The sequence below is a fragment of the Hyposmocoma kahamanoa genome, unplaced genomic scaffold, assembly GCF_003589595.1.
Source record: "Hyposmocoma kahamanoa isolate Upper Pololo Valley unplaced genomic scaffold, ASM358959v1 78, whole genome shotgun sequence".
NCBI lineage: Eukaryota > Metazoa > Arthropoda > Insecta > Lepidoptera > Cosmopterigidae > Hyposmocoma > Hyposmocoma kahamanoa.
In genome coordinates this window covers 18,920,744-18,945,747 of record NW_020653945.1, presented here as the reverse complement: position 1 = coordinate 18,945,747, position 25,004 = coordinate 18,920,744, and the positions used below count along the sequence as shown (strand labels likewise).

General features: G+C 35.9%; 2 protein-coding genes across 2 annotated transcripts in view; one reads left to right on the top strand and one right to left on the bottom strand.

Moving 5' to 3' along the window:
• Nucleotides 1–112: 112 nt before the first annotated feature.
• Nucleotides 113–21,243, top strand: LOC113232850 (dolichyl-diphosphooligosaccharide--protein glycosyltransferase subunit STT3A). The gene is made up of 13 exons (XM_026467705.1): nucleotides 113–307; nucleotides 528–695; nucleotides 2,250–2,410; nucleotides 2,654–2,851; nucleotides 5,367–5,558; nucleotides 6,720–6,873; nucleotides 10,458–10,535; nucleotides 13,120–13,280; nucleotides 13,915–14,079; nucleotides 15,124–15,312; nucleotides 16,400–16,619; nucleotides 18,054–18,242; nucleotides 18,868–21,243. Exons 1-13 carry the CDS (start codon nucleotides 205–207, stop codon nucleotides 19,011–19,013), a joined length of 2,124 nt encoding a protein of 707 aa, XP_026323490.1. The 5' UTR covers nucleotides 113–204; the 3' UTR covers nucleotides 19,014–21,243.
• Nucleotides 21,244–22,142: 899 nt separating this feature from the next.
• Nucleotides 22,143–25,004, bottom strand: part of LOC113232851 — an 8,959-nt gene continuing 6,097 nt past the window's right edge. The window contains exons 6-7 of the mRNA XM_026467706.1: nucleotides 24,786–24,910; nucleotides 22,143–22,387 (exon numbers count right to left, since the gene is read on the bottom strand). Coding sequence (XP_026323491.1) covers nucleotides 22,253–22,387; nucleotides 24,786–24,910 — 260 coding nt within the window. The 3' untranslated portion in view covers nucleotides 22,143–22,252. The remainder of the gene's footprint in view (nucleotides 22,388–24,785; nucleotides 24,911–25,004) is intronic.

Sequence of the window (25,004 nt, the reverse complement as noted above, 5' to 3'; positions counted from 1 at the left end):
TCATTTTTCTTTAACAACATTTTCTATTTGGTAGTTTATTTTCACATAGCTATCATTTCTGCCACGCCGCTCGTCAAATGTCAAATCGCGTCGGTGGATGGAAATCAGAATAGGTTGCCGGCGTTAATTTGTGTTGATTTTATCAAATAATTTTAGTAATATTTATGTAATATATTTAAAAATACTGTTAAAATATCGCAAATCATGACAGCGGAGGTAAATACCAAGAGGAGGCTTCCTCACTTATCCTCCGACAAACAACTCACTTTCATAAAACTTACTGTTTTATCAATGGTAGCGATATTGTGTAAGTATTTTTATCCTTATTTTAAATCTAACAAAGCTGCATAAATCCACTTTCATTATTTCTGTTAATTAAAGTCGTGCTTTTGTTCGTTTATAAATTATTTACGTGGTCCTGTTCAGGGGTGTCAATGGCCGACATATACTGATGATATTTTTGGACTTTTTACAACAATTAATTAATACGCCAATGTTTTAAATTGTAAATTGTTCTGCAATTTCAGCTTTCGCAACGAGACTTTTTTCTGTACTCCGCTTTGAGAGCGTAATCCATGAGTTCGATCCGTATTTCAATTACCGTACAACGCGATATCTAACGGAGGAAGGTTTCTACAATTTCCACAACTGGTTTGACGACCGAGCATGGTACCCATTGGGTCGTATTATCGGTGGTAAGTATAGATTCCTTCACCATACAATATTTCATTCAGATATTAAAGGTAAAATAATTGTTTTCCTTCAAATGTTGTCTTCCAAATTAATATCAATAAACACTCGTACTATTTAAAGTTCAGAAAGAATTTTGCTGGCTCATGTATGAGGAGGATATTTTTCAGATTATTTTCTTTACTTAATTTCAGTGGCAATTATTATTTAAGTACTCAAGTAGTAAACTATTGTGAAATATTAAATAATATTTCAGGACTACATTTGAATATTGAATAATACTTCATGTTAATTCTACGATACATAAATAGTAATGATAATATTATTTATCGCAAAACATGCTGTTACAATTAGGTCATATAGTGGTTGGCAAAGTATCAAACATGGTCCGTGTGAGGGTGCAGCAATGTCAATTTTAACATATACAATTTGATTACCGTTAATTATAATATTATTACAATGAAAATAGATCAATCTAAGCAAATATATTCTGAAAGTCAAATAATTTCATTTTAAAATTACTGTGAAATTTAAATTTAAAATATTTTAAAAATAAATCGATTTATTTATCAATAATTAATCGATAAACAATTAATTTAATATCAATTAATTAAAATTAATCATCAAATTATTCTAGTATTGTATAATAATAATAACACTTATTTGTCAATTAAATCTTCTTAATAATTTTGTGTTTATTTACTCTGTGATATTATTATTATGCATTTATTTTATTAAATTACATAATTATAGTATCATATTATTATAATATAGTTTTTTTTCAACATTACATTTTTTTATAACAATGTGAAGAATATTCTTCATCACTACTAGAGAAAACTAACCTAAAAATTACCCAAGATCAAAATCTCGCATCTGGGATTATTAAATTAATCTAAGGTTTTTGAGAAAGTGAGCATAAAAAGTCCCTCAATTTATGATGCCTTTCTGTAAATACCCAATAGTTTTTAATGCTTTCAGTTTTATGCTACACACATCTAGTCATATTCTCGTTAAATAAAGAGTCTATTCATTGAAAATACTTCAGAATTAGAATGTAGGGCTTAAGCAATATGGAAAACCAATATTGATGTGGTAATTACTAGAAATTTGTGTCATTCGCAAAACTATTAGTGGCAGCATCCGTTGGTATTTTATCTGGCGGCAAGTCAGCGTGATCAGCAATATATTTTTCAGGTGTTTAAAAAACACTAAAACATTATTTAAATCATCTTTGTAGTCTTTTACACTTTAACATGTATTTTAATGTGCAATTAGGTAAAAATATTCCACTTAAGTAACATTGTAAAAAAATAAACACATTCTTAAATTAAATCTAGTATGAATAGAATTATAAAAATTTAATAAAACATTGACAGGAATGTAGTGCATTGCAACTGTACGAAAATAAAGTTTATAATTAGCAAACAATTTTTTTTTTTACATTAAAATAAACAAATATTCAAATTACGGAAACAAGATTGAAAAAAAATTAAATAGGCTTTTGTTAAAGTTGCCATTTTGTCACAAAAAATAAAAATCAGCTTAATATGTCCCAGGTACAATATACCCTGGCCTGATGGTCACTTCAGCGACATTGTACAATATAATGCAGTTCCTGAATATCACCATTGACATCAGGAATGTGTGTGTATTCCTTGCACCATTCTTCTCTTCACTCACCACCATTGTCACGTATCTGCTGACTAAGGAATTGAAGGTATTAAAGGTTCCGTTAAAAAAATACATAAAATTATATGCTAAAGAATATTTTTTCCCTGACTAAAAAATTACCTGAGTAGGAAATCGACTCAGAGCATAACTTGCGAAGTTCTTTTTAAAAAATGTGTCAATTTCTTCTTCAATTGTTGTTAAGTTTCAGCTGCACTAAAATGTAATATTTACAATTTGATTTTTTTGTATAAAAATTTTATATTAACACATAAATTTCACGTATCAACAGGACGAAGGTGCGGGACTAGTAGCAGCAGCGATGATCGCTATTGTGCCTGGCTACATCAGCCGCTCGGTGGCCGGCAGTTATGATAACGAGGGTATCGCCATCTTCTGCATGCTGCTCACTTACTACTTATGGATAAAGGCCGTTAACACTGGCACTATCATGTGGGCTACTATGACTGCTTTGGCCTATTTTTACATGGCAAGTATTATATGTTATTTAATCATACGTGAAACCAGCCATACTCAATCTGCAACTCATAGGCCACTTGTGGCCAGCCAAACTTATATGTGGGGCCCAAAACACTATTATTAGGAAGTTGCTTTTTACATCTACATATGATCTGATATATGTGACCTGAAGGAAAAGAATGTTGTGTATATACTCCGTCCAATCATTTATTTAACTTTTGACATGTGCATGCCTCCGAAATTCTATAATTATTGGTATGCATCCATTAACCGTAGACAAAAATGCAATACTTCCTGGACTCTTTTATTGTGTGAAGTGACATGCTCTTTAGCTCTTATATTTATTGAGCCAACAGAGTATGTAACGCAAATTATTCAAGTTGTTAAATTTTTATACCTGTCTAATTATAATGAAATGAAATAAATTATAATTAGACAGGTATAAAAATAATAATAAATTCTTACTGTTTATTATAATGAATCATCTGATTCCTCTCCATATGAACGGGAATCATCACTTGAATCCTCATTAACATTAATTATTAATTCTTGAGTACACAAATTGTCAAATGCAACATCACGATCCAATCAGACAATATCTTCTTTTTGGAACCCACTCTAGATTTAAACTTCTTCATAAATAAAATCAATTGTTATAAAAAACGAATCGGAAACATATTAGAACATCACTAATTGATTAGAATTCGATCTGTCAAAAGTTAAATAAATGGTTGGATGGAGTATATAGCTGATTTAAAATGCTAATAAACGTGACTGAATGTTACGTTTCGCACGACATCCATACTAAATTCGGATTTGTTACGGAGAACCATTAATCTATGTGGTTAACTTAAATAACTGAGTTAGGTTAGGTGACTTTTTAAATACATTTATATTAAACTCTAAACTCAAAAGAAATGACCCTAAATATTACCTGATTGAATACTTTAGATGGTTACAGTTGACTAGTTCTGTTATCATAAAAATCAATCACAGATTAATTAGATGAAAGATTCACATCAATAAGTTTAGGCAACTTATTGATTTTTGCACTTTCATACAATTAAAACATGTTATGGTATGTTGCAAATGCACATACAAGTTAACATTGAAAATTTTGACTTTGGCACATTCATAAAATTAAGTTTAAATTTATTAGGCATACAGTATGTTGCCAAAAATTTGTTAAAATTTTAAACTTGTAATGAAATTCATATTGTGAGTCCTATAATTTACTATCACAATCATTAACCATTAGTCCTTACAGCTAAGCACATTTCTTCTCCAAGGAGAAGAATTTGGGCCAGTACCTAACTAATCAACCGTGCTGGCCCAATACTTTTTTGTATAGATAAGAAAGTTTTACTGATGGTTCCAAGGACGTCAAGAGTGTTGGCGCGGCCTTTTACGACCCGCAACAAAATGTATCATTCAAACTTAAATTGTGTTGTGAAGCATGTATAATGAGAGCGGGCTTATGTGCCATAGTGAAAATATCCTCTGTGGATGCAAACAAAATCGGTATTCTCACTGACTCTAAAAGTGCACTTCAACACTTGGTTTGATGTGTCTTTGGAAGTTCCAATGGATACCATCACATATCGGTCTTCTAGGAAACGAGATATCAGACAGACTGGCGAGGGAGGCTATTTCCGAACCGTTGGAACCATCAGGTATACCCTTTGCCACAGGATTTATCCCATTTGTAATGGACCTAAATATCGATCAATGGGCTAAGAGCTATGATGAGATGCCTGTGACAAGGGGTATATGGTACAAAAGTATGCAATTGCATCTGCCAAGAAAGCCCTGGTTCAAGGAGGGTAGCCTATCAAAGTCAATGTTAATAATTGCTCTTAGACTGTGTTCTGGTTATATTCCATTAAATAAATTTTACTATCTCATAAGAAGAGCAGTATCCCCTCAAAAGTTGGAAGACATGCTTTATTTAATGGAATGTGATCGATATGCGGACCGTCGGGCCCAATATCAATTAAAAGACATTGGTCAGGCAGGAGAGCTAAATTTAATGCTGAACAACCCGTTGACGAAGATTGCTGAAGCTCTATACTCCTATGTGAGGTCTTGCTTTCTGTTAAGAAGCAATACCCCTCATGGGAGTAGTGACAGATAAAGTAGGATAGTTATTTATATGTATACATACATTACGAGGCCGACATAAACGCTCGAACGTTTCAGGCTTCTTAAAAAAAAAGAAAGTGCATGCTTGACTTCCATCTCACCTGATTGAAAGTGACAATGAGGTTGATGATGGAGTATACACGTCTATATAATGCTTACACACTCTTAACTCGAAAAACCTCAAGTTAAGAGCATGCATTAAGCATGTTGAATCACGTGAATGCTCTCCAACGTGCGGGTTTAATTACGATGTTTTCCTATACCGTCAAACTAGTGATAATTTAGCGAACCAAATTGCACGTAATGCAAAAACACTTAATATAAAATGGGATCTACAATTGTGATGATTTAGAATCGATTTTCGAAATAATTTCCTTTTTCAGGTATCGTCTTGGGGCGGTTATGTGTTCCTAATCAACTTGATTCCCCTTCACGTACTCGCTCTCATGTGCCTCGGCCGTTTCTCGGCGCGTGTATACGTCGCCTATAGCACTCTGTATTGCGTCGGCACCATACTGTCTATGCAGATTTCCTTCGTCGGATTCCAGCCTATTCAAAGCTCGGAACACATGTTGGTGAGTTGGCTATCTTTTATATTGTCATGCGCTTGGCAGCTTATTATTTACGAGTTCGATTTTTCTTTTCATTAAGTTAGATTGTAGTTCAAAGTGTGGTCACATAAAAAATTTTGTTTTCGAAAATGTAAGTAATGCATTTTTAGTATGTAACCGGCAAGTCGTGACTCATGCCTAAATTTTAGATACCTACCAAGAAAATATCCTTAAAATTGTAAATACGTTACCAACCAGCCAATGACGTATTTAGAAAATAAATACGTCACTGAAAATACTATTTTTTACATTATTTATATGATTTATATTTTTTTATTGTACCAAAAACATGAACACGCTGAAGATGGATTTGAAGTTCGTGTTTCTTCTAACACCAGAGATATTAATGGTTAAAATTCAATGATGAGGAGATACTCCGCCTCTTTTTAGTAAAATCAACGTTGGTAAGGCGACAATAATGTGTTACGTAGAAATAAGTATTACCGTTTGTTTTGACAATAAATTTCTAACTGCCTGTAATTGTTACATTTTTGCAATTATTTTTTATACGGTTTGCAGATTTTGTCTTTAACTTAAGTCTAATTTTTAATATTTTAAAATGCATTAAGTGTTTGTTACTTGTGAAATACCCTATTATTGGAAAATGGTTAACTTTACAATTTATACAGATATTTCATTACTTAATGGAATTATTTCATATTTTCATTTATCATTGAAAGTTAATAACCAGTGATGGATAAAGCATATAGTAGTTGTCAAATATTGTGATGACAAGTTTTTAATATTTTTTCCACCATCATTACATAAATGTTCCGTCTGTGCCCTTTAACATTTCAAAAAGTCCTTTATGCATCTACAACATCATATAACTGGTACAAACTATAATTATTTTGTTGAATATCATATTTTTACTACCTTGATCGTCATATATTTTTTATAATAAATGCTTATTTGTTTGTTATTATTATTTGATACAAAGATCGAACAAACACAAATAAAAACCCTTCGATCTAACTGGACTCGAACCAGGGCCGGTTGCCTCACTGTAGCTGCCGCTCTTACCAACTGAGCTACAGATCCATGGCACACACTATTTTAGACGAAATGCAGAGAAAACTGGAAATTTATTTGGCAGGCATTTGTATGTATAATTAATTTTTCCAGGCTCTCGGCACGTTTGGATTATGCCAACTGTATGCGTTCACCCAATACCTACGCATGCACTTGTCTCCACCCAACTTCGAGCTGCTGTTCAAAGCGCTGCTTACCACATTATTGGCTACATTGGGAACCGCTGTTGTCGTTCTCACAGTCATGGGTCAGTAGGTTTTTAATAAACTCTGCTAAGTGCGTAGTCACACGAGCTGCATAGGAACTATAAAAAAGAGTTTTAAATGTTACATGGTTATTTACTAGTAGTAGTAGAGCTCCTTGTAAAATAATTCGTCCAATATAGTACTGCCACCTCACCTATTTCTGCGGCCAAGCAGTAATGTCCGCATTACTGGATTGCGGTTTTGAAGGGTAAGGGTGCTGGTAAAAGTACAGGCACATTGGACTTGTCAACTTATGTCTAACAGTGACGGGCGCAGTGGCAGCGCCCCTCAAATCTTTGCGATTTAAAGCTCTGAGTGGCACTGCAACTGTTACGGACAGGCGTATATAGTCCATTTCGATACCTCCATTGAACACTACGCCATTTTTATTTGTTGGTCATCTTCTGTTATTTTTGTAAACAGTCATATTTATTTGCCTTAGTAAGTATGGCTGCTTAACATAAATATAATCTTAATTGTGCTCCCCGAATTTTGTGAAAAAAAGAAACAAGAAAAAAAAAACTAATTTTGTAAAAAAAAGAAACAAAAAACAAAATAAAAACAGAGCAGGTCCAAAAATTAAGTTGGCTTAGTGTTCATTGGAGGTATCGATTTGTTTAGGTACTTATAAATAAATAAATAACGCACACACTCAACATAGCCCCGTTTTAGGGAAACCCTGTGTCGTGGGTGCCATGGACACACACATAGACAACCACAAATTACAACCAAACTCACGAGAGAAATAAATGTAGGCCATACAAATATTTCTCCCGGCCCGGGAATCGAACCTGGGACCTCTGCGTGGCATGATAACCGTTCGGCCACGGAGGCAGTTAATTAAATGTAAACAATCTTAAGACGTCTATTTAATAAAATACACATTTATAAAATGATTTTTACTTACCTTCAAAATACAAAATACAAATACTTAGCTTCATATGAAGTTCTATGCCTATTTTTATACCTATTGATTTGTAAAGTATGTTTCAATAAAAAGATGTATCAAGATCTAAACAAATCGACTATAGCTTACCTTCAGGAACACGACTTGTTCGTCCCGTCACTAGAAAGTATAAAAAAAAAATTTTAAAGTACAAAAGGATTTGCCCTTTTTATATTCCTGTATTTCGGTGTTTACTACAGCAATAACAAACACAAAAATGATTCGACTAGTTTAATGGCGGCAATTGACATGGCTATTTGTATTCGCTATTGGGTGTCTGTTGTACTTAAAAAACATTTGACGTATAGACAAATATGCAGACATTGACAAATACGGCCGTCTACACACGAAGCCAAAAAAGGGAGTTAAAATAATGAATATGCCATAGTATGTACAATTTACTTGCGTATTTGCCTATTTGGCTCCTTTGATATACGTCGAGATACCGACCAGTAGTGCGATTCACGTAAGTTCAAGCTATCAAAATATCGTTGAAGTTACGTAGTCGTTCGATCGAAGTCCTATCCAAAATGGGTATTAACGTATCACTTGAACGAACGTTGATATGAGTGGAATCGAAACGTAACGACTAATGAACGACATCTTGGATTGTGAAATTTAACATTGTCTTCAAATTTGTTTATTGAAAGAGCTGTCAAAATTTTACCAGAATACGTATGACTTGTCGTTTAGAGTCGATTTAAGTTCGGTTCACTTTAACGACGTTTGGATCGAACGACTTTGAAATTGGACTCGTTGACGATCACTGTCACACGTGAATAAGAAAAAGTAGTTCAACCATTGACCTATTAACAAATGGACGTCGGGTGCGTCAATCGCGCAGCAGTCTTCGTTTGTTCGACTGACAACGCGGTTGTCAATTATGCAGTACTATATAATAACTTGTAAAAATTACTGCAGTAAAGTGTATAAACAGGATTTTGTATCATATTTTCACTAAACAAATATATTGTGTTATAATAGTTATCATTTAAAAGTGTTATTTTGTACAGTTGTATAGTATTTAATTTATATATAAATTAATCGTAAATATAAATTACAAAAGCAAACAAAAGAATTAGATCGCTAACTGTCCTTTTTCTACACATACCTTTTTCAACACTTTTGTGCATGCATGCACAAAAGATGGAAAGAGACCCATTACGTCAATTTCAAAAAGCGTATATAAACTTCTTGGTCATTTTCAATTGTTCGAACCGTAAGCGATTGAAATATTTGGAACAAAGAAACTATAGAGTCATATTGATTGTAATCTTATTTTTAAATGACTTTTTATTACACGTTAGCAATAACTAACAAAACATTGTTGTACTCGTTTTACGGCTAGGGATTACCTATCAGAAGTCAGAAAATACATTTGCCCGAAATAACGTTAGCTCGAATTTTCATAATGTGAAATGTATTTTTTTAGGAATATTACAAAACAAAAGCTAATTTTGGCTTTGTGAGAAGCATCAAAATTACTTGAAAGCGTAACGGTTTTATTATAAATCGGTTTTCGGAATTACGGATATTTGAGTTTACGTTTAGTTGGAATATCGGTACATTTCTTATAGTACACGCTTATTTTAACATTTGTAGTAATATTTGTATGTATGTATCTGCCCAACTCTTTATTATTTCTTTAAGTGAATTTGTACAAAATTCGACATAATAATATATATAAAACTTAATTAACATTTTGGAGAAAGGCTACTCCATTACTCTTGTGTTCAAGTACAAGTTCTTGTGTTAAGTTCCCAGTTGAAGCTGAGTATGGTATTTTTGGACCCTTAAATTGTTGCAAGCAAAATTAAGCAATACTGCAATGACGTTACAATTTAAATTAAATATTTTAGTTTTTTATATTTCTTTACATGTCACTACGTTTATAAACGGTTAAGTTCGGACGTTTTTTTCGTGGTTTTTATATTAGACCCGATGTCCATTTGTTGGTAAGTCAATGAGTTCAACGACCAAATCGCTACGATATCGTAACGGTTTGATTACGTGAATCATCCCCCAGCGCGCAATAACGCGTCTCTATTTCTTGTTATATACTCGATGTTGCTGTATTTGTCGAATAGGCGAATAAGGCAAATACTTTGTCACTCATGTTATCTACGCATGACAATTGTTTGCCAAAATATACACACATACTAATAGCCATGTGAAGTGCCATCGTCACGTGTAGATACAGTGAATGTGGTGTCAAAAAAAATTTGTAACAATGGCACCGCGAGAAGCCGAGGTTATACTCTAACCTGTCATCGTCAACAGCGACAGAGTATAGACAGACATAAATGTTATTTGATTTCTAGTTCCAGACTTAAACATGTATAAAACATACTTTAATTACCTCGACGTTTCGGACGTGTTTCAACGTCCATGGTCTCTTCTAGCCGTGCGAGTTGTTGTAACTACCCCACTTGGTCTTTATTATTTGTTAGTGCACTAGGGTTGTCACTAGACCAACACACAACACTCACGACATCCGGTGACTTGTCGAGTGATCGACATCAAGTATGAAAAATGAAATAAGATGTGAAAATCGTCAAAGTTTAAATCAAAGTACAGTATGTCAGTCTTTAAAACAGTAAACTGCCGCCTGTCAGTCAACCAAACAATTTCTATTTTCAGGAAAGATTTCACCATGGACGGGAAGATTCTACTCCCTCCTTGATCCGTCATATGCTAAGAACCACATTCCTATTATTGGTAAGTAGACTTGCTCAGCAAAGGTATGTATATGAGTTAATGATGATCATACGAAAGCAATGTCCATTTAATACTTGAAAGTGCTAAACACTCACATTTTTAAGAGTCTATACAACCTCAAATGGCTTAGGTTCTTTCCGAATAACAGTGAAAATGTTGAATCAATCAATTTGGAAAAAATATGTAGTAAAATTGAGGATATACACTGATTACTTTAACTGCCTCTGTGGCCGAACGGTTACCATGCCGGACTGCCACGCAGAGGTCCCAGGTTCGATTCCCGGGCCGGGAGAAATATTTGTATGGCCTACATTTATTTCTCTCGTGAGTTTGGGTGTAATTTGTGGTTGTCTATGTGTGTCCATGGCACCCGCGACACAGGGTTTCCGTAGTGCGGGGCTATGTTGAGTGTGTGCGTTATTATTATTATTATTACTATACAGTGTGAAAACAGGATTCCTAAAAATTATCACGATAGAAAAAAACACAAATTTACCTTGAAATTTTACAAGAAAACCGCTGTATTCAATAGGTACAGTCATATACACAAGATACCTGACCCTCCAAGCGGACTTTCTCGACCTTTTTAAAAATTATTTATTATATTATATATTATTAAACTTGTTTTTGGTATGACTCCCTGGTCGCCTCATTAGTTAATTACATTGTAAGAAAGTTTTTAAGCCAATTTGATTGTAACATATAGTTCTTACTTACATACAGAAAACAAATTTCAACCAGCTATAGTAAGGCCGTCGTGGCCTAGTGGTATAAGGATTGCTTTGCAAGTTGAGGCAAGCATGTTTCGAGTAGCTTTAAAAATAAAATATAATTCTATATTATATAATACTATTTAGCTATGTAATTGTTTTTTTTATAACCTCTGGATAGGTGTAAGGAATGTTCTTGTTCATACAGAACAATAAATTCGAAATTTAATAATTCCGTCAAGTGCGGCATATAAAAACAAGAAATAAAACCAGTCAACCCGTGACCATGGAGCGTGCAACCGTTCCGAAATATCGGGAAAATAAAAAGAAGTCATACCGTGGTAAGAAACCTGATACTAGTAATAATCATTTAGTGAATAACCACGAAAGTCTTAAAATCTATATAAGAAATAAAACTTTGAAAGTAATTAAAACTGAATTGATAAATGGGAACGAAACGTGAAACAATGCGTAATCACAGAAGACACGATCGTATGCATACTGCAGAGAGATTTCGTGATTTGGTAATCTATCCATACCCACCCTACGCTTTATTAATAATATCTATCCACCCACCTTAGGCAATTTCTAGTGAGCAAATATTGTGATTTGTCAACGTTAATATTAAAAAGTGAAACAATGCTTTCAAAAATATAACGTTAAAACAAATAGTGCTCGTGGAATCGAACTACAGGTATTGTAACTGGCAGTCCATACAACAAGCCGCTCGACTAATTTACTTGGATGGACGAAATTTAGAATTGGTTTTAAAAATATGTTGATCATCTGTTGTATCAGCAACACTCCACTGTATTACTTATACAATAAAGTTGAAATTGTTTTAATTTTCTTTGTTCAATACATAAGATGGCTCTCAGAACCACAAGGTCAGTTTGGGCATGTTACGGGGTCAGGTATCTCGTGTATATGACTGTACACAATTTTTTTTATGTCAACTAAACTAAAAGGACATGTATAGTATACGATATACATTTTTCAAATGGCTTCAATTTCGTTTGATATTGACATTGCAAAATGAACCGTATTAGTACGGAATTTTTTTAAATCGAGCTGAGGTAGTATCGACTCTTAAGTGGCGCATACACCGTACGGGAAGGCAGAAGATAAATGAAGATAAATTTATCAATGTATATTTTATGTTATTTGAATTGCAAAAAGATATAAATTTAAATGCTCTAGGACCGACCACCGTGTATCGCAACAGATTTTTCTCTGCGGTATTGCAAAGCACGCTAGAGAAACAAAATCCTCTTCTATGCTCTGCCCCGCCGTCTGTCGGTTTGCGTTACCCCTAAATATCCCGCTCCTAGACAGATTTGAAAAGCTGATGGAATGTTTGATTTTAATAATACAAACATAAAATACCACAGTGTCTTAAGGCAAAAGTGTTCGACCAGTGTATTATGCCAGTGATAAATTACGGCACTAAGACGTGCTCGCTCACTTTGGGCCTATGAGGCTCAAGGTCACTCAAAGGGCAATGGAAGGGCTATGCTCGGAGCTTCGTTGCGAGATCGAATCAGTAACGAGGATATACGCAAGGGAACCGGAGTAACTGACATAGCCCAAAGAATTGCAAAACTTAAGTGGCAGTGGGCAGGGCATATTGCTTGCAGAACATATGGCCGATGGGGCCGAAGAGTTCTCGAGTGGCGACCGCGTTCCGGAAGACGCGCCACCCACATGTGTGGATTGATGATCTGGTGAAGGCTGCGGGAATCCGCTGGATGCAAGCGGCACAGGACAGGCCGTTGTGGCATTCTTTTGGAGAGGCCTATGTTCAGCAGTGGACGTCTTTTGGCTGAATTGATTTTGATGATGATGAAACATAAAACAACACCTTTAATTTTTAGCGTCTGTGTCCGAACATCAGCCGACGTCGTGGTCATCGTTCTACTTCGACCTGCAAGTGCTGGTGTTCCTCTTCCCGGCCGGTCTGTACTTCTGCTTCGCCAAGCTCACAGACGCTAACATCTTCATTATTTTGTATGGCGTCTTGAGTATTTACTTTGCGGTAAGTAGATTTTATTTATTACGAGTTTTAAGGTGATGTGTTCGCCATTGCTACACATTGGAAATGAAGCTTGTTTTTCGGGTCTAAAATCGAGTATAAATTTTAATACAAATATCGAACACTAAGAAGAATTCCTTCCACCACCCTTCCTACCGTGCCTGATTTAACAATTCTACGATCGGTAGATTTAAGCACATAAGCCTAAAATAAACAAAGTTTGTTGTTCCATGTTGCTCATAATGTCGGAAGATAAGGTTGAAAACGATACCAATATAATTATTTGAATCAAATAAATTGGTCACAGCCTATACCGGCTTTCCGGATATCTACTTATTTGGTAAATATTAACTAGACAATACGGGAAAGTTACAAGCCTTATCAAGTTTGGAAAATTTACTTCAAGTTTTTAGTTTCTTTCAAAGATCGATCGATAAATTGTTATTAGACAAAAAAGAGTTAGAAAAAAATGATGAAAAAGAACGAAGCTTGACTGCGTTGAGAGGTGTCGAGAGTCCTCCGCTGTCTCCGCAATGTGATGTTTTAGCACTTTGATCGCTGATGTACCCACATACCCTTACCTTTAAATTACCTTCTACGACCAAGCAAATAACCTAAACTTATATTGTATTCACAGGGAGTCATGGTCCGTCTTATGTTGGTCCTGGCGCCAGTAATGTGTATAGTATCCGGAGTTGCCGCATCAAGTCTCTTGAGTCTTCACGTCAAGGACATAGAGCCGAAAGTTGAAAAGCAGGACAAAAAGAAAAAGCATGAAAATAATTTGGCATTCCGCTCCGAGGTAACTTGGATTTTATTGGCTAATAAATACGATATGTAACGTTTCTACTAAAAAATATTCACCTAATTTTAAAAATTACTATTTTCTACGGGCCGTAATCAGATTTTTTCATCTCTCTTCTCTTTGAAGTCAATACTGCTCCAAAACGGCTTTACGTCTTGAGATTCACTCATGACTTCTTAAAACAACAACCGAAGGTTAAGTAGACGTTAGGAAGAGGCATCGAGTATATAACCAGAAATAGAGACGAAATAAGGGCCATATGTTCCTGGTAACACACTAGCGATACAGCTCTTATAAATATCAACTCTCGTTTGCACTGAAATATAGACAGGCCAAGTACTGACCTGTGTGTACGTCTCCGTATATTATCCGTATATAGCAAAACTCAAGTTAAATGGTCGATTTGAAGTGAAACAGTTGACGACACCCGTCAATTGTTTCGAACTCGGGCTAGCCAATCGGAGCGCAGTTGTCACAGTAATGATATGGCAGAATAGTTTTCAAACAAATTAAATGACATTTCGTCTCTATTTCTGGTTATATACTCGATGGGAAGAGGCCAGTATCCTACAGTCAAAGTACAATAAGACAAGTAGGGCATGTCCTGCCTGAACAGCCGTAAATGCCTACACTTACTGCCAACTTGTCTATTTCTGCCACAACCAAGCAACAATGTTAGCATTACTGTGTTCCGGTTTTAAAGGGTAAGTAAGGGTGCTAGCGAAATTACAGGCACATGGGACTCGTCAGCTTATGTCTCCGGGTGACGGGCGCAGTGGCGTTGCCCCTCAGATCTTTAGATTTAAAGAATTAAAAGATTTAAAGCTCTGAGTGGCACTGCAAATGTTATGGGCAGGCGTATAGCTTACCATCAAGCGCACGACTCCTTCGGCCCGTCACTTGATATTGTAAAAAAACGCGGATCACGCCGCCGGTCGCCGTGATTTTTATAATCGACGCACATCTCTAATATAAGAGATAACGTACATCATTTTGATTGCGAGTATTTTGACAGTTGATTTTCTTTAATATAAAAAACAGGTCGGCGCTCTATTCGTGTGCGTGCTTGGCTGCCTTCTTGTCTCATACGTGTTCCACTGCACGTGGGTGACGTCAGAGGCGTACTCGTCGCCGTCCATTGTGCTGTCGGCACGCTCACACGACGGCGCGCGAATTATCTTCGACGACTTCCGAGAAGCTTACACGTGGCTCAAGATGAATACTCCCGAGGTATTATTATTATTACTGGTTTTCTTTTCTCAGCTCTTTGGCTGGTTTGACTATATTAACGAAACGAATTCAAGTAATTGCAATATGGTGTGTATCTATATTGAAAGTGTGTAACGATTTGAGTCTATTTAGTCTTCTATCTATATGAACTTTCTGACAATTCTTGTAGGTTTTATTGTCTAATAAATTGACGCTATAGACAAGATAATTATGGTTTCACTGAAATAATGCTAATTGTTTTGTCCGTAAACGGGTTGATTCCAGTCAGCCTCGCTAGCAGCATGAGGCGGTTGGATTTCTGAGGAGTGTCGCTTCACGCACAAATTCAGATGGCCGTCCTGCTCGGTACGGCACGTATTGTTCGTCGGTTCTTGAACCTGAGTTCCTGACCCCGGTCGATTGTGCTATTGTCGGGAAATACCGCCTCTCCCATTAAAAAAAGTCAGAAAATGGAAGAGGCGAGTGTAAAATAGACGGGGCAAAAATGGCGTAGGGTGAATGCACTGACTGACCTTGAGTTGTTCCCTCGATAGATGTGTGGTCGCCGGTGTTTATGCGTATGCCGAGGTGTTAGGAGGTTGTCGCGCCGCCCACTCTGGTCTCTCACTTCTAACACTAAGATGATTTTACGTAAATATGATTTTTCCGTAGTGCCGTTGAACAACTGCTACGGTGATATCGCGTCAAGTGCGACCGTTCGCTAGCGCGGCGTAGTTGCAACAGGACCCATCAAAACGGGGAATATCCTACCCTCAAATCTGTGCGTTTTTTTTAGGATAGGAATAGAAAAAAAAGGATAGGTTTAAAGGGGAGATGAGTAGATCATTTGTGCATTTGCGAAGATGCCTACGTAACAAACTTGACAATTAATAATAATAATTATATTGGATTATTAATAAATTCTTGGAAAAAAGGTTTCCGGTTTAGAACAAACTAAAATCCTCCTTATTTTTTTTTCTTTTATTATTTCCTCGCGTTGTTTCAGAAAACAATATAATATACACGGCCTCGCTGGGAGCGGCCTTGTGACCTGTACTCGCAGTCTATTACTTCCCGACCCCTGCAATAATGCACTTTTTCGTTTCAGGATGCAAAAGTGATGTCTTGGTGGGATTATGGCTATCAAATAACAGCAATGGCGAATAGAACAGTGATAGTAGATAATAACACTTGGAATAACACGCATATATCGCGTGTCGGTCAAGCAATGGCCTCGACTGAGGATAAGGCGTACGAGATTATGAGGGAACTCGACGTTGATTACGTGCTTGTTATATTTGGAGGATTGGTCGGATATTCTTCTGATGGTAAGAAGTACCTATTGATTTATAAATACAGTGTGTTGATTTGCATTCTCGCCGTATTTAAGAAATATTGCTAAATCATCTACAAATATTCTGTTCAATGTTCTGACTAATTGTATCTAGTAAAGTTTTGAGAAATTTCCGGAAATAATATGCAATGCGCGCGGGCAATGACCCTGCCACCGGCTTCATTGAGCGATATGCAATCCCTCTCGATCGCTTATCTAGCTAGTTTTTGTTATGATTATGTACTTTTTATTTTTATATGTTATTGGTATAAATTACTACTTATTAACAATTCTGCCCTCGTAACGAAAAAAGGCACAATTATGCGCACTTTATACAGCAGTTGTGACTTTTTTCGTTCAGAGGGCAGAATAGTCAGAAAAGTTGACTGAAAAAAGTTGTTCGTAACTTAGATTTGGTACTTCCCAAGCAGCAGAGACGATTTTTGCGCGCATTTCTTCGACACTCGTACTCTCCTTCGCGTAAACTAAACCTTTCACATCACCCCATATATAATAGTCACGCACTTGCACTTGACGCAGTTTGTGGTGAACCTGGTAGCGGTTCTTTTTTGCACTAACTCTTGTTTACATACCAAACCATGCGTCAAGGCAAACTACGCGAGTTTAGAATTGCGGTGGCACTTTGGATAGCCGAGTGCGTGAGCGAGCGTACTGTTGAGGTGCATGCGCCTAATGCGTTTGAGAAAGAGATATCAACTCTTTGGCGGTTACTTTATCGGCCTTCTGTGCTCTAAGTTTTAGTAGCACATGCCGTGCAAAAGTTAATGTCGTCATGGATTAAGCCGGTCAGTAAAACCTTTATGTCTATGTAATAAGAGCGGAAAAGACGTGCCTTTCGCATCGGCAGTTCGAACAGACGCGAAACGTCTATTTCACTCTCATTTCTTACATGGACGTAAAGGTTTTTCTGACCGGCTTTATGCGATTCCGTGTCGATAACTGTGGTGGTCATGTACAGTCACGCCCTTGGATTCCGAGTAGGCAGAGGCGATCTGTAGCCACATAGCACAATCCTGACAAACAACCTTGATTCTCTTACGTTCATCAGTCTACACTCTCGGATTTTTCTCCAGCCTTTTTAAGAATACTCTCAAGAAAGTGAAAACCTCGTATAAGCGTTTTTACCAATTTTTGTGTTGTTGAAGAAAAACCGTCTTACTTAAATATATTATTAAAATAATGTTAACGGTAATTTACATAATTCAGTGAATGTAATCATTCTATGTAACTATTTCAGTTAGTTAAATAGTGTTATTACAACTCGCTGTAAAATTTTAATAACACGATTATCAAATGCCAAAGACGCCATATACTGTTTGTTCTTTCTCTTACAAATATATAAACCAAATGCTTCTTTTTTACGCCGTCAAACTAAACAGCATATTTCGTCGTGGCATTGTTAATTCAGACATCAACAAGTTCCTGTGGATGGTGCGTATTGGTGGCAGCACAGATCGCGGCGCACACATCCGCGAAGCGGACTACTACACGCCCTCGGGCGAGTTCCGCGTCGATTCCGACGGCTCCAATACACTACTTAACTGCCTCATGTACAAAATGAGCTACTACAAGTTTGGACTCGTCTACACAGAGGGTGGTGAGTGATACCGAACCACTGTCGGTAACGCCGGCAGTATCTTGAATGGATATGACACAACGCCATCTATGTCTAAACGATTTCGATCCCCGAGCGGGTCAATGTAGAAACTAACTTTTCTATATTGCCTCGAGTCTGGGTATTTGTGGTACCGTCGTTATTTCCGGTTACAAGTGCTTTAGATACTCACTTTGAAATCAGAGCAGACGCCGACATATGTGACGTTGTCTAATATTTATTTACTATTAAATTGAGTGGTGAAACGCACGTAAATTAATCTTCTGTCCACACATTGTATATATCGACCCCTCCTACGTAAAGTATCGTATGTCGAAATTGCCAAGTTTACAGGGAAGCGTTTTAAAGTTCTCAATTCACTGCAATGAGCATAACACGTGACTTTAGCATTTCTCAGTTTTATTCGGCAAAGCTTGTTACTCGCATAGAGTATTGTTAAATCCTAGATGATCTACTAGATGATAACTCTTATGTCAGTAATGAGGTTTTCCCAAACAAAACGGTGAACTTTAAAACGCTCCCCTGTAAACTTGGCAATGTCGACATACGATACTTTACGTAGGAGGGGTCGATATTGTAATAGTACAAAACTCACTTCTGAACGCAGGTCGTCCGCCGGGTTTCGATCGCGTGCGCGGCGCAGAGATCGGCAATAAAGACTTTAACCTGGACGTGCTCGAAGAAGCATACACCACCGAACATTGGCTCGTCCGCATCTACAAGGTGAAGCCGCTGCCCAACCGGGGCGTCTGAGTAGTAAGAGAAGTTCGTTTGTTAAATAGAGTTCCATTATTGTAATATTGTAACCTAAGAGCTGGAGTTTACTCAATTGGACAGTCGCGAGCACGGGTGACATTTCAATATTGAAAACAATTACACACAACAGCAAATTTAGCAGAACATAAAAAGGTTGAAAAATAAAATACCTGTTATGTCCTTAACTTACACATTTAAAATGACAACTTTTAAATAGAAAACAATTTAATTTAAAAAGACTAAACTACAAAAAAGCAAGAATTGCCCTTTCTTCTTCTCATGTAGCTAAATTTGTAAAGAATTTCAAAAAACTGACAATGAGAAAACTCTCATGATCGTTTCCAAAGACAACCTGAAAATAATTGTATCCGTCTGATATGTCATATATATACAATTAAAAACCTCTCGAAAGTATCCGCTTTCGTCATTAACAATATTAATATTTATTACATTACATAGTATATTGCTTATTAAATTATAAAATAATTTGATTAATCATAAAAGTTAAAAACCAACCTGCTATATTTAACTATTATAATATAATATTTTTTTCATGTTTTGCTAAATATGCCGCCACTTGTAGATCTCACTTGAATACCTGTGTCGTTACCAGTTTCGGACACTATTTTTTTTTTTTAAGAATGGAACTTCTAAATAACAAATGAACTTTTGTTCATAGCACATTTGAGTTTAAGAATGCAAATTTCTGTAACTTGTAAATTCTCTTTACTGCCTAAGTTTGCCTTCCGTAGAATATATAATATTTGTATTTTTATTACATCGTGTATGGATTGTGTGATGTGAAGTGATTATTAATGACCCGTACACACGTACGTGCTTGCAAGTGGTATAAAGTCTGTCTTTTAAAATTATTTTAATTTTAAAATTTTGCCTACTTTCACAATACATCTAATCTGTACATGACTATTTAAAAATTTTATGAAAACTGGCAACCCTGCAAATGTCATTTTACTCCGTCTTCAAAAGACAGACTTTAGTTGTTGTGAACGGTATTATCAATAGATTGTCAGACGTTATTTTACCAAAAATATCTATACTGTGAATGTTACACAATTCTAACGATTACTAATTGCGTTATTTATTGCCTTCATTATTTTTATTTTGACAGTTGGCCTACTAGTACCTTAATTTTTTTTCATATATATTTTATTAAAAACAGGCGGATTCTATAATTAATTCAAACATTCAGTCGATAGTCGATAGAATATTTATAGATTGTAATCACTAGCTGTCACTGTCATTTTACTCCGAGCTCAAAAAAGACAGACTAGTTTTCCCTTACACTGCACATGGAAATAAGATAGTATATTCACTATCGTTAAGCTGGACCGTGTAGCAGGGCCTTTTGATGCAGATAGTACAGCTGCAACACTTGCCTGTTTTTATTACTATTTTAAGGTATTCTGCTTATAGAAGGTGGTTACTCTTTCTACAAAGTACACTCAGTTCCGACCCCGTCGGTCAATATACTCAAATAATAAATAGGAGATACCGCGTGACCACCTTCTGTTTGCGGCATCCCTATAACTAGAATTAAAGAAGTCTGAACTTATGTAAACAAATTGCACTCGAAGTCGTCATATACTTGACGGTAGTATGCAAGAGCACGTCTGTCAGATGAAGCGAATTTTAATTGAAACTGCTTATCTCCGGTAGTATATGTCGGAGAGAAATTGCTTTCAAATTTTTATGCATTATTTGCATTAGCTGTACAATAAATTTTGACATAATAAAAGATCAATGCTCACCCTAGTCTTTGTAGAGATGTCCTAAAATAAGAAAATGTGCTATGAACGTATTTCTTTTTCAATTTTCTAGCTAGTTGTGGAAGTTGAAGCGAATGTTATCTGTTTGTTGAGTGTTGTTTGGAGTTCGTCGAATCGGTCATAATGTGTGTCACAAATAATTTCACTGATTGATATGAAATCTTTATATTTATTAAATAAATAGCGTAGAACCACTCCGATCTCGATAGATTTTAATTATCGATAAAATGCTGATATAACTCCTTTAAAATAAAATTAGAATATTTTGGTGCTTTCGTATAAGTATCTAGTTCCATTTTATTAAGAACAGGTTCTACACTATTTACAATTCACAAAGTACTTTTTAATATTGTCAGTCACAAATTGCCTTAAAAAATTTGTCTAAAAACTAAAGTCTCAAAACCAATGTTTATTTCAATGCTGTTTGTTCGTATCGATTGTGGAAACAGTCGCGTATCAGTAAGTTGGAAGTCTAAATAATATGTTACAGTCAGCGGTAAAATGATATGACATTTCAAATCTATTTAGCCGATGTCTAAAGGATATTTTAATATATATAATACAAAGCGACGGAGTGAACGAAGTTGTGTGCATATTAGTTGCAGTGCCACTCAAGAGCTTTACATAGCAAAGTTCTTAGGGGCACTGTCATTGCGCCCGTCACCCTGAGACATAAATTGACAAATCCCATGCCTGGTATTCACCAGCACTTTTACCCTTCAAAACCGGAGTCTGGTAATGTTCACATTACCGCATTATCTATCTTACGTCAATTCAAGTTAAGGCCCATTTTCAATTGTGTTCCAACCATGAGTGCATTGTAAGCCTTGAGATATAAGGTTATTTTTTATCAAATGTTCCGATATTCTAGGCGGTGCAGGTCATTTTGACGCTGACTGTACATGTTTACAGAGTACCGTACCACTGCCCAAGATGTATCCAATAGTAAATAGAATCATTTATTATGATCATGTAATCATAATAATCTGATGGTCTTAGAAATATGGGTGCTTTTGTAGTTTAAATTTACCTATAATATTGTTACGCAAATGAATTCACAATTTTTTTAGAACAAGTTAAGCGCACAAATCCGATTATTGCGACAATGTTCGGTGTTCACTTGTATGTAATTAAACAATGTCTGTATGAACTGTATAACACTCCTCTTACCAAGATGTTTTGTATGATACTTGTGTAACTTAAACAAGAGTTGTATAAGTTTTTTTTAATTTGAAATAAAGTTTATTACGTAATTAATAACTGAATGATTTTTTTACACGTCTACCGAGAATTAAACTAATGTAGTTTACCTTCCCATCAATTTTACCCTTTTTTAGAATCTGTTTTGGCACACACCACAGTTAAATAAATTGGCAGTGTCCCGAATTTAATCGGTAATTGATTTTTAGTTCCTAAACAAAAGCTATTTTTAAACATTTCGTATTTTTTTCAAGCATCGATTTCATCGTCATCGCTGAGGTCCGAACAGTCTTCGGGCTGGAACGTGTCGTCGTTGTATCGGTTGTGGTTCGGTTTGGAGCGCTTCTTGCGTCGCTGTCGTTTTATAACTTGTGTAGGGCCAACCTAGATAGAACAATGTTTTAGGATCAAGCATTCAGTAGCAATTTTTTTTTCTACAATTTATATTGATTACGTAACAGTTTGTTTGCTGTGTGGCTGAGTGTACAGTACTATACTGGTTAGTAACTCTGTCGTCCTTATTAAACAACAATCGGTTACTAATATGTCTCGAATGAGTGAAACGAGATCCACAACCCCATTTAACGGTAGTTTCCCACCGGCGAGGCGTGACGTGACGAGAATAGAAATCTCTCCGGCCTATAACCACCAAAAAATGCTATTAATAGTGCACGCGAGCTCGCGCTGTGATTGTAGATAACGAAGATTCAGTGCTGTTCAGTTCATCTAGGGATTAAATACGCGGCTGAAATAACATGTCCCGTAAATTATTATTATTAAATATGTTAACGGAAAAACAATCGGATGCAACGTTTTTTTAAATCTCAAATCGTATGTGAATTAATAGACGTCGCGAGCTCGCGTGAGACTGTGCAGAGTATATAATACTCTTTGGAGGCAGCAATACGGTTCAATATTAACACAACCTAACCTCAGTATAGAGTACTAAAAACACCGACCTCATTCATCATCATTCATCTCCTAGTTTACCACCCTTAGAGGTCGAATATTATCTTCAAATTTAAATGGGACCACTTCTGAGGTACCCTCTTTCCAACAAAAAAGAATCATCAAAATCGGTTCACAAATGGCGGAGTTATCGCGTAACATACATACAAAAAAAACACAGTCGAATTGAGAACCTCCTCCTTTTTTTGAAGTCGGTTAAAAATAATATTTCAAAACATTTCCACTGAAGATGGACTAGGAGAGAATTGAAATTTTGTCATACAAATTTCAATCCACGTCTCGCCTCGCCGCGCCGGTGGAAAACCACCTTAAGCGGTTTTTTTACATCTTCGTTAGTTTCAGGTATTGTTAAGCAAAATCAGCATATTTTACAGAGAAAAAAATACTAAATGCTCATATTTCGAAAGTTACCAAAATGCAAATGCGTTTGTGCATTTGTGACAAGTATGGCAGAAGTGCCCAGTACGTGGACCTAAATTTCGTTGAATAAATCAGACAATAAACAAAATATAATAATAATAAAGACAAGTAGTGTAACTCCATACAAACGTAACGGTGTGGTTTGTATGTGTGCACGCCTGACGCGCGCCATGTACGGATGCACACATTCGCATAATCTCACAGTGCACTCAAGTTGCACAGCGCGCATCACACGCACCATTCTTTATAGAATTGGAGCGTTAGCACGGTGTTTATTTTTTTCATTTGTAAATGTAATATACAAACAAGCATTTCATGTCTATATTTTTCATGATCATAATCCACAGAACAATAAAATACAGTAGAAGTAGTTAGCGTCTGACGCGTGCCGAAGTAGGCCTCGAAAGACCTACTTGAGCTCAGTTCGCTGTTTTCGCTTTGTATGGTATGGTTGTAAAGAATGGCTTCTTTCGCATAAGTTCTATAAAATCGTAGAAAAATGCCTTATCGCGCTGTTTTGGATTGCAAAAATGATAACTGCACCAAAAATATTACCCGTGGTAGTATTTCAAATCATCGATAAGTCTTATTTTAATAAATTTTCAATTTTCTGATTATCTATACGAATGTTAGTCGTTCGTCGTAGTCCAGCTATTGGCCGCAAGATGGCAGCATGTTGAATAAAATTTATTTTTATTATTTTATTAATTAAAATATAAGATCACAACGTTGTAACTTGCAATAAAGGTACTGAATTTTCAACGATTGCGACGAGCGACCGGGTAAAGTATAAATTAATTATATCAACAATCCAGAATTTGTTACATATTTTGAAATTAGAAACTATAACTAATCATTATAAAGATTTCATAATGTTTATCATTTTATTTGTGTTCGTTTTGGTGGTTCCGATAGTAATCGAGGCTTAACGCCCAGTTACACGAGAAGAAAGTTTTCGTGAGGCGACCGCCCAGTTACCACGCCCTCATGTACATTAATGTCATGAATCTGAATTCTATTTATTATGCGACAACATTTGAATTCCTCTCAGTAAAATTACCGCTCGGGCCGCCGCGTAGTGCAAATTCAAGCCAGACTAGCCCGCGTGAGATACTAAACCGCGATGTTGGCATACAAAACATAAATAATGTAAGTACTGCATTTGACAAAAGTTATTTCAATAAAGCATGAGAATAATGTGATAAATACCCAAATTTTTACTAATTAATTTTGCAATTGCAACCCATACGTATAACGTGGCGACCCTACACTTCGCACTACATGTAGGCATTGACGCGCCAAACAGACGGGAAATGCACTACTTGTCTTATTTATTATACCAATACAAAAGGCACACTTCATTAAAAATATGAAGCAAAGAAATAAGACATACCATCCGAATCATCTTATATTGGCCAATTCCATCCATGAACGCCTCTTTGAAGGCCTTATGTAAAGGTTTCTTTTTTAATACAGCGCATTGTTCTTTAATAGCTTCTGCCGCTCCCTCGGGCAAATCTATTGAAGAAATGGAAATTGCAATTGAAATAAACTGACAAAGTCTGATATATTAGGGGTTAAAGTATGAAATTGCCGTTTTATTGCAATAGGT